The sequence below is a fragment of the Vitis riparia genome, chromosome 8, assembly GCF_004353265.1.
Source record: "Vitis riparia cultivar Riparia Gloire de Montpellier isolate 1030 chromosome 8, EGFV_Vit.rip_1.0, whole genome shotgun sequence".
Taxonomy (NCBI): domain Eukaryota; kingdom Viridiplantae; phylum Streptophyta; class Magnoliopsida; order Vitales; family Vitaceae; genus Vitis; species Vitis riparia.
In genome coordinates this window covers 16,505,357-16,521,943 of record NC_048438.1, presented here as the reverse complement: position 1 = coordinate 16,521,943, position 16,587 = coordinate 16,505,357, and the positions used below count along the sequence as shown (strand labels likewise).

The following is a 16,587-nucleotide window of genomic DNA, read 5'->3' as shown; positions in this document are numbered from 1 at the left end:
GTAGAGTGAGCTTTCAGCCTCATCCCTGGACCTCAATATCTAATCTTTCATTATAATCATTATTTTATTGCTGTTGATCAACTGCTTTATGGTCCCAGTGGGCTCCATTAACGGCTTCCCTACCCTCCTACAATCCGACATATATCGAGAAAAGAAGAAGCCTGAGGATAATTATACGTCGCTATTAATTTATTGAAAAAAAAAAAAAGGAAGCTGACTAAATTCTTTTTATTAAAAGAAAAAGGAAAAAAGAAAAAAAGAAAGAGTTGGATTTTTTTTTCCCCTCTAATTTTTAATGCTTAAAGACGTTTAAAAGGCTGTTTGGGGAAAGCAATTAGCATTATTCATAAAGTCTTGGAAGGTGTTAGTTTGGATTCGGAAGGAGAGAATTGTGGCGTCACTACAGACAGGGCCTTACCTAGTTAAGAAATAGAAGATGATAATGAATTAATGATAACCGCTTCTTGAAACTCCAACATAACTCTAAGTTGAAGCCCTTCTGCTTAAACCCTAAGCCTACCCGCAGTTGTTTTTGTGTTTTCAGAATGGTTCACGCTCTGCAATTCTCGTTTCCGGTGTCTGGGTTTCAGACTCCATTGAAGATTAGGAGAAGGAAATTTGGTGATTTTGGAATTGTCTGCTCTTCTACGCTCTCCGATTCTCCAGAAGAAGGACAGGAGATAGGGGATGCTGGTAATAATACGAGGTAACCATCATTTCCATCTCCAAATCCTCTGTTTCGGTTTATGACAAATCCCACAAACGAGAAAGCAAACCTTCATATTTGGGCGGCGGCTTCTTCAAAATGTCAAAACTCGGCCCCTAACTCCATCAAGAAAAAGCTGAAAAACTATACGAAATGTCGGTTTTTTTATTTTTTTTCCTACGTTTTTTCTCAGCAAGCAAGTTTATTATCACATAAATGGATTCGGTGCCCATTTGTTTATATGGATTAGACAATCAAGAAAAGAGATGTAATGAGGCGGATCCCTCTGAATGTAATTATGGTACTAGAAAGCTATGTAATTGAAGAATCCACACAACATGATTTGAAACTGTGGTTGGAATTCCCACCACAGTTCCTGGAAAATAGCATCCCAAGAATAAAAATAAGCCTTAAATGTCTAAATTTTGATTGTATAAAAAATAATCTAGGTTCAGGATTTGATATGTTTGGCGAGGTTACACAGAGTATTCAGAAACAATATTGAGATGATTTTCTTAGATAGAGCTGAATGGTGAATACTACTTATCCATGGAGCCAAACCCAAATCCATGGGATATCAGGATTTGTCATTGACCCAAATAGTCGCAATATAAAGGTTTGTTATCGATGTTAGCAAAGTGGGAGCTGGCTTTGTTTTCTCAAATACTGAAAAGCTTAAGATTTGAAATTTTATTTTCATTTCCTTTACACAACTCTTGGCAACCAAAGAATAGTAGGTGACTTAGTGCTTTTCCTCCTTCCAAGCTAGTGGTCTCTTTCTTCAGCAATCTCATATTTTATTTACATTGTTCTGGTGCTGTGTGTTGCAGAGGTCAATGCCCACAACATGTGATTTTGGTGGAGAAATATAACAATGGTACTGCAAAAAGGTCTTTATTTAACATATCTCTTCATTGCTTGGCATTCTTTTTATCAATTAGAGTACATCTTTGAGTTCAAATTTCAATAGAATATGCAAATTGAATAATGTTTTTGCATCATGGGTTCAATATGGTGTGGAAACTTTATGTAAAGGTCTATTTATTAGACAAAGTAGTTTGACTGTCAGGTCTGTGAGTTTTTCTGTTTAATTGTGGTTCTGCAAGCAGGTTCATATTAGACGATGACATACAAATACAAACCTTCCTCGAGGAACAAGGATCCAAAACTGAGAGGGTCCAAGGCTCTAGCTTCTCAGATATGCAATTATCTTGGCTTCCTATCATCGTTAAAGACTTTATTTTGCCAGCAGGCTTCCCTGGTGATGAACTTTGATTTATTTATTTATTTTCAATTTTAATATTCTCAAAATTAATTGTATGGAATGTGTTTGTCAATCATCTCCTTCTGGCCCATTATGGTATATATCTGTTCTATACATGCTATGAATGCATTAAAAAACATTTATAAATACATCGATTAGCAGTTGGTGGCATGAGAGCAAGCCTGAAGTGGCTCATGTGAAACAAAATATCTATACACAACATGACAACAACGTTTAAACATATTATCTGGACTCCTTATTGAAGCTTAGTCTTTAACTTTCCGAGAGGGCTATTTGATGGTGTGGGACAAGAAAAACCTGACCTAGCATTAAGATTTGGATTGTAATAACCAAGTGTAGTTAGAGTATTTAATTGATTTTGCAACCATGCAGCTAATGTACATGCATGATTTCTATAGTGGTCTAGAAATGATTGTTTCCTCACTCTTTTTCACATCAATGCAGGATCAGTTTCAGATGATTATTTGGAATACATGTTATTACAGTTCCCCACCAATGTTACTGCATGGATCTGTCACACATTGGTCACATCAAGTCTCCTAAAGGCAAGTCAATCCAACTCAGGCCATTAATTTGCTAGGATATATGAACTAGTTGATAATTGCGTCAATCAGTCTGAGAATCATCTTATGACTACTTTTGTTTTTCTGTTGAAGCCCACCTGCATGGTTTTTGGTGAAACTGGACTTTTATGTATTATATATATCTTTTTCTAAATCACATTAGTTTAATCACAAAATGCCATTTTGATACATGTACCTCCATTTGGTTGTTGTGAAGATGGAGGAAAGAATTTAGATTTGGGATCTTGTATTTCCTATTTTTTGGCAAATATGAAAAACTCAGCTCTACTAGACCCCAGGTTATATCCTCATGGTTGAGTTGAGGCTTAAGATTTCTTGATTGAAATATGTAATATTTCCTGATTGAAATATGTAATATTTCCACTATTAATTCAACAGAATGTTGTGGGAAAACTAATCCACTAAGTTCCTTTGAGTTTGCTTTTCATTGTTAGTATTCCTATTCTATGCTTATATGGAGTTGAAGAACCAGAAATTTGTGGTATGTTTAAAATATTAAAAAAGAACAGTTCTAATACATTCTTGTTGATGTTAAATTAGTTGTCTTCATTTGGGCGATACACTATTCTTCAGTGGAGTTCTACTTCAAATAGATTCTACACTAACTTGTATGTGCTAATGATACAGGCTGTTGGAGTTGGTTCTTTTTCAGCAACCACTGCTGCTGCTTCTGCTGCTGCTTCTGCTGCTGCCATCAGGTGACTTTTTATTTCCATTGGCTGTCATGGATTTCTTTGTTCCTTTCTCTTCTTTTGTGGTTGATTCATATTTGGAAGTTTCATTGTGGTTTTTGCTCCTTTATAAGGAACTCAGAAGGATAGGCAGACCACACTGACATAGTTTTAAGTTCTTGCAAGTTATTCCTTCCCTTTAGTGTCATTTTGTTCCTCCTTAGTAGTGTCATCATCAATTATCATTAATTAAGACCAAACCATCATAAATGAATTTTTTTCATCTTGTAATGCATTCACCCCATTCATCCTTTCACTAAGCTCACTTTATCCTTGTTTCTTGACTGCCAAGCATCCTGTACCTTAAAGCATAGATGGGAGTCCATTTTTTTTTGTGTCAATTTGTATATAGATTAAGTCAGGGAGATTGTTGGATGTCAAACTAATCTTTTCATTGGATTGAAATATCGGTTATTTGATTGTTTCTACAGATGGGTTTCAAAGGATGGCATTGGCGCTGTTGGTCGCTTATTTATTGGTCTGTCAGTCATCAAGAGAGCTAAGGGATATAAAAGGTTGTCCACCTTACTAACAGGTGCCATCTTTTCCAGGTGGACAATTTGGAAATCTTTTTGATGATGATCCAAAACAATGGCGCATGTATGCCGACCTCATTGGCAGTGCTGGAAGGTCCTTGTAACTTTTTGTTTGAAAAGTGTTAAAAGTTATAATGAAATTTTATTAAAAACCCATTAAATTTATTAATCTGTTTTGCAGCATCTTTGACCTCAGCACACAGTTGTATCCTGCTTATTTCCTGCCATTAGCATCTCTTGGGAATCTTGCCAAGGTATTCTGACTAATTGTATTGTTTTCCAGACTATGTACATTGCATTTTACTCGGTTTGCTTCAATGGATGAATTATAGAACTACATTCCATTAAAAAGTTTTCACCTTCAGAACAATTTCTTTTTTCTTCATCCTTTGGTAAATATTTATCACCAGTATCAAAAAGATGCAGTGCTTTTAGGTAGTTATTTTGTTTTATAGGAGCATAATATTCTCTGGATCAAATGTTTGATAGTCGTATTTTTTTATTTTTTTATTTTTTTATTTTTTTATTTTTTTTTAAATTTTTGTGTGTGTGTGTGTACAGGATGATCTACTACTATTTTTACTCGATGTTTATATTTAAACAGGCTGTAGCAAGAGGACTAAAGGATCCTTCATTTCGTGTGATTCAAAACCATTTTGCTATTTCTGGAAATTTAGGAGAGGTGGCAGCAAAGGTATGTTATTTTATCTGTGTATATTTGCTGCATCTATGCTGGAATGATGCCTCTAAATATGGAAGTGTTTCATCTGTCTATTCTCCACTTGTAAGAAAAAGAGCTCTAGATTGTTTGATCAAATGTTTCAGGAGGAAGTTTGGGAAGTAGCTGCTCAGCTGCTAGGCCTTGCTCTTGGCATAATGGTGTTGGTATGTTATGTAATTTTCCAAGATAGTTCTATGATTATCTTGGTAACATGAACTAGCTATTAATAAAATTCGTAATTTAATGTATTAGACTAAGGTATAGAATCATCACTGCAGACTTCACCTGTTGTTGCAACATCATATCCAGTGTTGGCATTCACATGGATGAGCATGCGGCTCCTACACCTGTGGTTACGTTATCAGTCTCTTTCAGTGCTACGATTTAAGAGTGTAAGAATTTCATGTATTCAACTCCATTTTCTTTTTCTTCTAAAATATGGACTTAGATTTATTGGAGTAGAACCTTTTCACGGGAAGAGTTGGTCGGATCAAGTTTGGTTTGAGTCCTGCCATCATTTCATTTTGCTTGAATCAACTTTTTTTTAAACAATCACAGATATGCTAGTGGAGAAAACAAGAAAGGAAAAAAGAAAGAGGGAGGGAGGGAAAAAGAGAGAGAGAGAGAGAAGAAATCTGATGGAGGCATCAAGTTTTTAAATGTCTAAATTGTCTTGTCTGCTGATGGACCTTTTTATTGTATTTTATTTGACAGATAAACCTAAAGCGTGCCCGTATATTGGTGAAATCACACGTTCTACACTCGATTGTCCCAGGTGAATATACTGCTTCTGGCCCTCAGCTTGTATTAGATCCTTTGTTTTACTAGAATGAATATTGAATGTGCTTGATCCAGGATATGTTGATTGCAATAGGAAAGAGAAGATTTTGTCATGGCAAAGATTCTTAAAGCCAAGAATCGTTTTTGGTGTGTCCTTGGAGGAGCTTATTGGTGGTGAGAGACCTGTTTCCAAGGTATTGCCTAATTTTATGAGCTGCTGGCATGCATAAGAATTTAATGCAGCCATTTAAGCTTTAAAGCAATTTTCTGTCTAGTTTTAGATACAAGGCAGGCCATATGAGTCCAATTTGATTGACTACTTTAATCAGTAGTTTGGATTTCCTAACGTTTAAGCTTTATTCTTTAAAGGGACAACACTTTTTAAGGTTTCTTCATCAAATGAAACAATGATTTCTTTTTAAATTTTTTGTTAAAAAATACTGGAATTTTAATAAACAGGGTCATTTTTTTTAAAGACACCCTTTTTAAGGGTGTGCATTAGCTATAGATATGCTTTCTGACAGAGAGCAGAGAGCTGTATTTTTTTTTTTTGTTTAGAATAGAATTTAAATGTTCTGTCACAGTAAAAATATGCTGCCTTAAAGAAGTTAGTAATTGCATTAAATTTTCCTTTGATCAAGGGTATTGAGCTTGCCTGGCCCCAAACTTCAATGATCTTTTTGGTGCATGATCCAATAGCTGTTTAGCACATTCTACGAGTTTACCTATGATCTTGTGGCATGGGTATCTATGCCAATGAGGCAATAGATTCTTTGTTGAAACGAAACGAGAGTGGGGTGTTATGTAAATTGGACTTAGAGAAGGCATACGATCACATAAACTGGAATTTTTTGCTGTTTGTATTGCAAAGCATGGGATTTGGGGAGAAGTGGACTGGATGGATCTCCTGGTGCATCTCTACAGCAACGTTTTCAGTTTTGATCAATGGCACCCCGGAAGGCTACTTCAACAGTTCAAGGGGGCTGCGTCAGGGGGACCCCCTATCCCCTTACCTTTTTGTGATAGGAATGGAGGCCCTTAGTAGGCTGATCCATAGAGCAGTGGGGGGAGGGTTCCTATCAGGCTGTAGGGTTAATGGAAGGGGTGGGAATGGGGCTTTGGTCCCTCATTTGCTGTTTGCCGATGACACGTTAGTGTTTTGTGAAGCTTCTGAAGATCAGATGGTCCACTTAAGCTGGTTGTTGATGTGGTTTGAAGCCATATCAGGTTTGAGAATCAACTTGGACAAAAGCGAAATTTTGCCGGTTGGTAGAGTGGAGAATTTGGCTCTTGAGGCTGGCTGTAAAGTGGGCAGGCTGCCTTCTTCTTATTTGGGGATCCCTTTGGGGGCGAATCACAAGTCTGTGGCTGTTTGGGATGGGGTGGAAGAGAGATTTCGGAAACGGCTGGCCTTGTGGAAGAGACAATTTATTTCCAAAGGAGGGAGAATTACTCTAATTCGGAGTACATTGTCAAGTATGCCCATATACTTGATGTCTTTACTTCGAATACCAAGAGTGGTTAGTCTAAGGTTGGAGAAAATTCAAAGGGATTTCTTGTGGGGAGGGGGTGCTTTGGAGAGGAAGCCTCACTTAGTTAATTGGGATACCGTTTGCATGGATAAAAGGAAGGGGGGTTTGGGAGTTAGACGCCTGTCCATCCTTAATAGGGCCCTTCTTTGCAAGTGGAATTGGCGTTTTGCGATTGAAAGGGAGAACTTTTGGAGGCACGTCATTAGTAGGAAGTTCGGGGAGGAAGAAGGGGGTTGGAGTTCTAGAGAAGTTAGGGAGAGTTATGGAGTAGGATTTTGGAAGGAAATAAGGAAGGAAGGTGCCTTTATGCAAAATAAAGTCGCTTTTTTAGTGGGGAATGGTAGAAGGGTAAAATTTTGGAAAGATATATGGTGGGGGAACCTCGCCTTATGCAATTCTTTTCCCTCCTTGTATGCTTTTGCCTCCTCTAAGGAGGCTTGGGTAGAGGAGTTTTGGGACACTTCGGGAGGGGAAGGGGCTTGGAGTCCTAGATTTTCTAGGCCCTTCAATGATTGGGAGGTGGAGGAGGTGGAGAGGCTTCTTTTGACAATCCGAGGTGCAAGGCTTAGTCCTCTTATGGAAGATAGAATGATGTGGAAGGTGAATTCGAATGGGATTTTTTCAGTTAAATCACTCTATAATGATCTTTCTTCAAGAAGAGCTGGTCTTTTCCCTCATGGTTTGATATGGAACCCTAGTGTGCCTTCCAAAGTGAGTTTCTTTGCTTGAGAGGCTTCTTAGGGTAAGGTGCTTACTATGGATCAGCTTAAAAAGAGGGGGTGGGCTGTTGCTAACAGATGTTTTCTGTGCTGTGAGGAAGAGGAGTCAATTGATCATATTCTTATACATTGCTCCAAGGCAAGAGCTTTATGGGAATTATTGTTCGCCCTTTTTGGAGTGTGTTGGGTCCTCCCTTCTTCGGCTAGAGAGACCCTTATTGAATGGAGGGGCTTTATTTTGGGCAAGAAGCATAGAAAGGTGTGGAAGGCAGCCCCGTTGTGCCTTTTTTGGGCGGTTTGGTTGGAAAGAAACAGGATTGCTTTCGATAATGAGGACTTTTCGGTTCATAGGTTGAAAAATTCTTTTGTTTGTAATCTTTGGGTGTGGACAAAAACAATTGTAAATGAAAGTCCTTTTACTTTACCTAGTTTTTTTGATTGGCTAGGCGCTAGATGAGGGTCGGGTTTGTTTTTTTTTTTTTTTTTTCCTCTTCTTTTGTGTGTGCCTTAAGGGGCCTTTTGTATACTTCCTGTATGCTATTGGGTTTTCCTCTTGGTGCCCTTTTCTAATATATTTCTGCTTTTGCCTATCAAAAAAAAAAAAAAAAAAAGGGTATCTATGCCATGTAATTTGGCCACACTTTGTGTTCTTGTGATCCCAGCACCTCATGGACATTGGACACTACGCACAGCCAGCTTGCCCAATGTGGCATTGCTAGCTGCATAATGGCTGATAGCTAGAAATACATCGCTTGGAATATTTTTGGGTATTTTTTTAACTGTTGAGCTGTTATTCTTTGGTTATTGATGACTGACACCTCCATTTGTTGCGATATAACTCATATCTTCCACTAATTTCCTGAATTTCTTATATTGGACTTATTTCTAGAGGCTTTTTAATGTTATTCTTTTACTTGTGTAATAAAGAAGGAAAAATTCTTTTGAATCTATTCTAACTTCTTAGCATTAAGATCTTTGCTTCCAAGTCTGAGCAAGTGACTTTGCAAAAACTTGGTATATTTTCTCTCATTAGTTTTTCCCTTCAATTTTATTCCACCTCTAGTCTCCTTTTGACATTTTTTATCTTTTTGTCTTGCCAGCTTGCCTATGAAATAACTTTTATTCTATGCTTAATTTCTTCTCTCTTGTCCAGCCAAAGTGCAAACACATAAGATCACACATGCAAAAAATGATTGCTCTTAGCTCATACTGTCTGCATATGCCATATGTGCAATATGAACATCTAAGGAGAATCAAATTTGGTATTACATGATTGCAGCATGTAGTTTACCATTTGGGGACAGGATTTAACCTGAAACCTTTTATGGCATGTCTTGGCCTATAGAACTTTTAGCATTTTAGCTGTTACCATTTTTCTGTTTTTATCAACAATTTGTCAGTTCAAAATGACTGATACTGATGAGCAAATGTGCATCATATTTTTTGAAGGGATGACATAAAACAGAAATAATGATACCCCTATCAATGGTTGACTTAGTCAACATGCAAAATGCATTTGGAATATGTACCTTCTAATCATGTTTTCTCAATGCAGGTGAGGACTCTTCTCAAATTATATTCCCAGGAAAAATATATTCTAGTGGTGAAGCAACAGGGGACAGACTTTGAGGTCTTCGTTTCATTCAAGGTACACACTAACTACTTGTGAGGTTTTATGTGAAACTGACCCTTCTAATTTAGCTAAACTCTAAATTTTCTCTACAGGTGGGAGCTACGAGTCTATCAGTCCTGCGAAGTATATGGCAGAGTTACTGGCTGCAGGAGAATTGGTGTGGATCAGATAATATCCTTGTTCAGCTGGAGCAAAGCTTGTTAGAATTGGAGGAGTCCTTTGGGGATTTTACCCAACAGTTGAAAAGCTCTGGATGGGATTTGCAAAAGATCAATCTGAAGGTGCCCAAAAAACAATCCATTGAAGAAGTGGGTGCTATTTGATTGTTTGCTTATCAATTGCCAAAACATCTTATGCCTGGCAAAATATCTTGTGTTGAGACAAGATAGCTTTGCTCATGGAACGTTTGTCCGCATTGGGCTGCTGTTTGAGCAAGGAGCTCTGCTGCTATTACATGTCACAGTCTGCCAGTTTTGCACACTAAAAAATGGGGGAAGAAATGAAGAAGAACATGGCAATTTATACCTACCGAGTGGAAAAATCCAGTTAGCCTTCCTCACCTTAGTTCATCCATTCAAATCCGGAATGAGCATGTAAATCCCTCTTCTTGTGCCCTTTTTAGCTCTTATTCAAACCGTTTTTGTTGATTTTTGTTGCTGAGAAAATGTTCCATAATCCATTTGGTTCATCTTTCTTCTCCATGTCTCTGGAAGTTTCGTTGTTGGCTATTCCTCTAGTTTAATTCCCAAGAAAAGCTACAAAACTATTTTGCATCTTTTTTTAGTCTTCCCCATCTTTGCTAGAATATTCAGGATATTTTTGTTTCTCACTCTTCCATGCTTTCTCTCTCTCTCTCTCTCTTTTAACCTAATTTTCTAAATCCTTTAGAATGTTTTTATATAAAGTTGTAGAAAATTCTGCCTAAATGGGTTATATGTATAGATTAATTTTAATTATTGAGCTTATCAGAAAGTCTGTATCCTCTCGAAAGTGCGTATCATCAATATGATAAAATTGATATAGCTTCTTCCCATGTATCCAAATGGAAATGTGGTGAGTGGCGGCCCTGGCGGGCACTCGTGTCAAATGGAAGATGATTTTTTTGGACTGAAGAGTCTAAGTGACGATTGTTTTTTGATTGAATAGAAAAAGTCAAAATATTTGGTTTTTTTTATTTAGTTAAAAGTAACATGTTGATATCATCCAACATAACTAATCTGAATCTATTGATAATAAATTCATTTTAACTATGTTGATGATGTCAACAAGTTACTTTTAGCTTAATAGAAAAAATCAAATATTTTAACTTTTTCTATTCAACCAAAAAACAAACACCACCAAAGTGGGGTGCCTATGAGTGCCACCTATTAGCTAAACTGATTGATATGCCCTACATCTAGAGCCTTCACTTTTGGTATTTATTGGAATTAAAAATAGGCTCAATTTATGTACAAGGTCTGAAAACGTTGCTCCTCCTAACCTAACCTATTAACATATAGTTCAGTCAACAGTACTCTTTTTTTAGATAATGAAAATGGGTCAACAACCACAAGGTATCATCCATATATTTTAAGTTTTCAGGTTTTTTACTTTCAATAGTTTAGATCTCAATGTTCAAGATTTGAAATTTCGATAGGTTAGATTAAGATACCTTAACATTTACAATTCATGAACCTTAGCATTTACGATTCATGTATTAAAGTATTTGTGGTATAAGCAAAAAGTGGTTGCCTCTGACTCCAATGATGCCTGCACAATTTTTCACTTGGTTTCTTCTTCTTCATCATGCAACTGGTAGGTGGGTGGTCACTTTCTCTGAGCCACCAATCTTTTTAAATTCTACATTTATTTATTTATTCGGATCGGATAAGGTGGGGTATAATACTGGCAATCCCCCATGATTCTTTCTTTCCTTTATTTTTTTATTTTTTCTATTTTCTTAGCCTCTCCCCCTCCCAAATTCCGTCGTTCCTGTCCAAGGATGGTACATTAATTATCATAGAAAAAAGAAAAAAAAAGAAAAAAAAAAGAAAGGCTTTTTGTACACTGAATCCTGTCTATCATCCTCTCAATCATTAACCAAATATTTCTTGGAACTAATGATTTAGCAATTGGGCCTTGGAATGGGCCTCATGCTCTCCTGTGGGGTCCAAAACTAAACCCAACGACCGCATGAAATCAGATCTCACAGTCACAAATTTAGGAATCGTGCATGGACGCCACGTGTCATAAAATAGCGCTCCTCTTTATCATCTTGGTTGTTGGCAGGAGGACACGTAAGCATGCGGAGGAGTAATCGAAAATAAAAACTAAATAAACTAAAAAAACAAAACAAGTGGGGAAAGTGGGGCCCAGCAGCAGGCGAGTTACAGTAGAGGCAAGTGAGCGAGTAAAAATGGGACTGGAGAAAGAGGCCGAGAAGGGTGGGGGCATTAAGGGTAAAGGAAGATGTTTTCTCGAAGCCAAACAAGTAATCAAATTCCCACGCCGACAATTACTCTTCTTCTCAATTCACAGTGTAGATAACACCCACACTCTACACTCAAAAAGACACATCTAGGGTTTGAGGGCTCTGAATTATATGAGTTGGTTGTGATTGGATGGGAATTGGATTGCGGAGAAGAAGAGAGAGTAGCCATGCGCAAGTCATTTAAAGACTCCCTTAAAGCCCTTGAAGCCGATATTCAATATGCCAATACTCTGTATTCTCTCCTTCTCTACAATTTTTTCCTTCTTCTACCTTTTTTTTTTCTTTGGGGGCATGGAGGTTTCTGTTGAATTTTCTGTTTTTGGGATGTTGAGGTCGTTTATTTTTGAGATTTTGTGTTTGATTTTCTATGCTGTTGGATTTTAGCTGTCTGATATATGGTGGAAAAGATTCATTAGGATCGAAACCATATCTGATTTTGTTGAAAGAGAATCTGCTGCGACCCACAAATCTATTCCACCTTGGGATTATTTTGCCTAAATTTGAAGGATATCTTTAGGGTTTATAGGTGTTTGGTTGGTGGTAAGACCGACTGTTGCCTTTTCTGTTTGGAACGAAGTTTCAACTTCTGGATTGTGTACTTATATCTTGCCTAATTTGAGGTTTTAAGCATACTGGAGCAACCAATTGAGATTCAGACCCAAATGGAAATTATGAAGTTCTACATATTAGAAACATTCATGCCCTTTGTTTTCCGAGGGGGAAAAATCCGTTTTCTAGTTTCTATTTTGGATGGGATTGCTAACGGACATCCGTTTTCCCATCCCAGGCAATGTGGGGAAATTAGTGGGTCCAATTGTACACAAATCGAACTTTGGGACACTGGAGTACTATCTAAGCTTTTAATGATTTTTCATTCTGTTGATCGAGTGCTATACAACATATTAAAGGTTCTTTCTTTTTTGGCTCTTCCTTAATTTGGATATGTGGATCTATTGCTTACAAGCTAGTTTTCTCTTTTGCAGAGAAAGGGGTTTTCTTTTTTTCAACTCTGATTTGGTTTCTGATTTTGGGTTTGACTTATACCAGGGCTTCTGGTTATCAGAGGGAGTATGATGGTGCCTGCTTCCAGATGAGGTTATCTTATAGTCCAGCTGCTCATTTATTTCTTTTTCTTGTTCAGTGGACTGATTGTCACCTTGCTGGTGCTCTTGGATTGCTTAGAATCCTTATTTATAAGGTGAATTACTTGGTCCTCCACACCAAATTTAGCGTTGCTTCGACTCCCCAGAAACTTGTCCCTGTTTTATATGCTTACTCCCCTCTCCTTAATGCCTCCTTTTTCTTTTCAAGGGCGTGACTATATGATGGGGTTGTTGCAGGCGTATGTGGATGGCAAGACCACAATGTCTGTTCATGAAAGGAAAGCCAGTTTAAGAGAGTTCTATGGTGTGTAGATTTTGTGGAAATAAATATTATTTTGTAGAGATAAAAGTTTTCCCATCATGTTCAGGAAACAAGATTATTATTTCTTCTGATTTGTGTTTGTGCCCTTCTAAGGAAATTTATCAACTCTTTAGTTGTCCATTCTCACTAGTATGCCCCACCATTGACAGGGGTAATATTTCCCTCTTTGTTGCAACTTCAAAGAGGAATAACCGATGTGGAAGAGAGGAAACAGAGAGAAATTTGTGCTGCCAAGTACAAAAGGAAAGATGATATGGACAAGGGGAAGCTCTCTGAAGTTGATGTGGAGAGAGAGGAAGAATGTGGCATTTGCATGGAGATAAGCAGCAAGGTCGTCTTGCCCAATTGCAATCATTCATTGTGTATGAAATGCTATCGGAACTGGTAAGCAAACTAGTGTATAGTTTGTATATTTCATTTACAACTGTCATATTGGCTAAAAAAACCTTAGTTTATGCCCCACTGATTATTATTTGATATAGAACACTGCCAAAACCTTAGTTTAATTTCCCTTTTCAGTGAATGCCCCACTGATTTCTTTCTGAAATTCTTTGATAGGAACACCACAAGAAACATTCGTCTATATTTTCTTTGCAGAAGCACTTATTTCTGTATATTCAACTGCATCAGCTCTGAATTCGAATCCTACCCATAAATTTTCTCTCCCATATGTTGTTAGTTATCCCATCTACTGTCTACAGCTCAGAACCTCTAGACTTCAATATTTTTCTCATCCCAAGAGATGAAAATAGCAATGCCATTGAACATATTTATCATTGGCATTTATTTAAGATTATGTTTTTAATGATTCCGTTGCAACATTTCATGCAAAATTAAGAAGGGAAAATCAAACTGCAAAAGGAAAAGATTTCTCTGCCCTCAGTGGAGGGGACATTATTGGCTTTTAAAATGATTCAGATAGAGAATGGGAGAATAATTTAGAAGACCACGTGTTAGAACCATATTAAATACCGCTGTCCTGTAGCTACCAAAATCATTATGCTGAACAATTTTTTATTGTTTGTTTCGGTTATTTGATTTGGTTTTTCTGTGATCTTCCAGCTGGGAAAGACCCACCTGTTCTAGTTGTCTCATGGCAATTACCCCAGTAAGAAAAAAGTACCATACATAGATTACCACTCTTTTATTGAATTCTGGGTTTCAGATGTCTTCTTTGTGGTTCATTTTTAGTTGCATTCTTTTTCCTGAAAAATTTGGTGTTTATTCTGATGCAATGTTTGCTGGTTGCTTTAGGCGTCCACGATCTCAGTCATGCCCCTTCTGTCGGGATAGCCTTAAAAGAGTGAGCTCGGGTGACCTGTGGATCTACATGAACAGCCATGAGATTGACGACCTGTCTTCAATCTCCAGGGAGAATTTGAAGAGACTTTTCATGTTCATAGACAAGTTACCTCTAATTGTTCCAGATCCTATGTTCATGTCCTATGATCCTCCTTTCAGGTAAGGGCTGTTCTTCAGTTTCAGATTTGTGTATAAAAAACCTGGTTGGCTGTACATAAAGATTTCTTCCATATTAACACATTGAAATTGTAATTATGTTCCGCGGCCTTTGATGCTTGAATGTGAAGTCTGTGAATACACATTTGGCTAATACAACCCAAAATTCATCTGTTGCTATTTACAAATTTCCAACTGCTCATTATTGCTTGCATGTTGGCATGCACGACGGGTGAAAGGATTAGATTAGAAGGAACCGGTAAAAAGGAGAACAATGGGGCCAATGCGTTCATGTATCGTCTTTGGCTACACGCTGACTGCTCACATGTTGCATATGGCCTGTGATTTTTTTCTACCCATCGAAATTGAATTTCTTCTACCAGGCAATAACATAAGGCAGGCTAAAATTTCAAATTTTAAATTTAAGTGGGGTCTATTGCAGATATTGTAGGGGATTAATTTCCTCCTGAGAGTGCCAGCATCAGCCGCAAATAAATGGCCTCATACACTCTGTCCAAAAACTCCTTAAGGATTTAGATTTTTTTATATCGGGAAAGTAATGGGAATTCATGTTATGAATTGAGTATTGCAATGGTAGTAATTCCGGTTAGATTTCTTCTTTGAGATTTCCAAATTTTTGGCACAGTAGAAGCAAATAACACCCCCCAAATTGCTCAATGAATCCAACCTGTAAACTCAGGATGATGAAGTCAGTCAAAACAGGCAACGTCCAAGGTCTACCTTTCAATACCAACTTCTAAATGGGGAACTGGATTCTCTTGAGCTTAAAAGGGTTTTGAAAAATATTGTTTCACTCCTAACATAAATTTAATGTAATCCATAGTTCTCTTTGTTGATATATGACAAAATAAATTCAATGCCTCTGGAAACAGCATTCCACTCATTTCTACTAGTTTCATCTCTCTCAAAACAGAATCAAAAGATTGCAAAAACCAGACAACTGAACATGCACAATAGCATCTCACATTTTGATTTATGAAATCATTAAACATCCCAAAAACATGTAAAAGTTAGAAGGATGGACGATTGGCCACAAAGAAGACAAAAAGAAAAGTATCCTTACGTATCAAATATACTTCTAGATAAGCATCAGCACTGCTTCTGTTTTTGCTGAGCTTGCATACAAGGAGATCAAAGAGAATCACTAGTTGAGCAATGGGAACAGTGATACCTAGGTTAATCCCAAAGCTGTCTATTCATTCTAATTTGTAAGGGCATTGTGACCTGACTGTTAATAATAATTATTATAAAAATAACAACAATATTTCTACTTTGCCATATCTCTGTTAATAGTTATTTCTTCACTTCGTTTTGTATTTATTAACCAACCAACCATCTCCGTGACTTGACAACTGCCTCCCCTACTGTCCATCTGTCCTCTTCAGTATTTGAAATTTTTGTACAGTTATTACATGTTATTCGATGGTTACTTTCCATGGAATCAACATAAGTAACAAAGTATCTAGGTTTTATGCCTTAGAATACTATAGTTAATGGTTCAACTGAACTTAACAAAGTTCTATGCCAACTATCTGGGGGTCAGCTGCACAAATTCTTTTCAATATTTAGCTCATCTAGAACCATCTCGTCTAATAAATTGTAGCAGTATAGTGTTGCCCTTTCTTACCAAACCCTAGTGATGCCTTCAATTTGAATGAAGTCATCCCTTATTGCATTCATTTCTTATTCTATATTTCATCATGCCACTCATCATATCTACATCTCTCCATTGAGCTTCATTTGTCCATCTAACTCTAAATCTAAGACCAACATCTCCTTCAATCATCCCTTCTTCCTTGTCGTATATATATTCCAATCCAATGGAAAGTCTCTTCCAATAATCAACTGGCTGTAAACATTCATTATTCCCTTCTTTCTATTCTGCCTTTGACCAAATTTACGTTTTCTCTGCTCTTTTGTTTCTATATCCTGCTAACCAAAATTAGCACCCAGTTGACCATCACTTCAAATATCTACTTCTATGCT

At 37.2% G+C, this 16,587-nt stretch overlaps 2 protein-coding genes across 9 annotated transcripts; both read left to right on the top strand.

Moving 5' to 3' along the window:
- Nucleotides 1-286: 286 nt before the first annotated feature.
- LOC117921244 (protein root UVB sensitive 5) lies at nucleotides 287-10,202 on the top strand. 3 transcript variants are annotated; one of them, XM_034839081.1, is made up of 15 exons: nucleotides 296-706; nucleotides 1,537-1,596; nucleotides 1,816-1,967; nucleotides 2,436-2,536; nucleotides 3,203-3,273; nucleotides 3,738-3,784; nucleotides 3,858-3,936; nucleotides 4,024-4,096; nucleotides 4,447-4,536; nucleotides 4,668-4,727; nucleotides 4,842-4,955; nucleotides 5,278-5,338; nucleotides 5,419-5,537; nucleotides 9,150-9,242; nucleotides 9,320-10,202. In XM_034839081.1, exons 1-15 carry the CDS (start codon nucleotides 546-548, stop codon nucleotides 9,548-9,550), a joined length of 1,512 nt encoding a protein of 503 aa, XP_034694972.1. In that variant the 5' UTR covers nucleotides 296-545; the 3' UTR covers nucleotides 9,551-10,202. The 3 variants fall into 3 exon arrangements, 2 of the variants coding, with proteins under 2 accessions (XP_034694972.1, XP_034694973.1); XM_034839082.1 differs by having other exon boundaries at nucleotides 665-706; nucleotides 1,537-1,583; XR_004652310.1 differs by lacking the exon at nucleotides 9,320-10,202 and having other exon boundaries at nucleotides 287-706; nucleotides 5,438-5,537; nucleotides 9,150-9,235.
- Nucleotides 10,203-11,638: 1,436 nt separating this feature from the next.
- LOC117919877 (E3 ubiquitin-protein ligase AIRP2) lies at nucleotides 11,639-14,762 on the top strand. 6 transcript variants are annotated; one of them, XM_034837157.1, is made up of 6 exons: nucleotides 11,639-11,929; nucleotides 12,745-12,895; nucleotides 13,038-13,104; nucleotides 13,272-13,506; nucleotides 14,185-14,230; nucleotides 14,377-14,760. In XM_034837157.1, exons 1-6 carry the CDS (start codon nucleotides 11,865-11,867, stop codon nucleotides 14,413-14,415), a joined length of 603 nt encoding a protein of 200 aa, XP_034693048.1. In that variant the 5' UTR covers nucleotides 11,639-11,864; the 3' UTR covers nucleotides 14,416-14,760. The 6 variants fall into 6 exon arrangements, with proteins under 6 accessions (XP_034693048.1, XP_034693044.1, XP_034693045.1 ...); XM_034837153.1 differs by lacking the exon at nucleotides 14,185-14,230 and having other exon boundaries at nucleotides 11,643-11,929; nucleotides 14,377-14,762; XM_034837154.1 differs by lacking the exon at nucleotides 14,185-14,230 and having other exon boundaries at nucleotides 11,644-12,605; nucleotides 14,377-14,762.
- The last annotated feature ends 1,825 nt before the right edge of the window (nucleotides 14,763-16,587 follow it).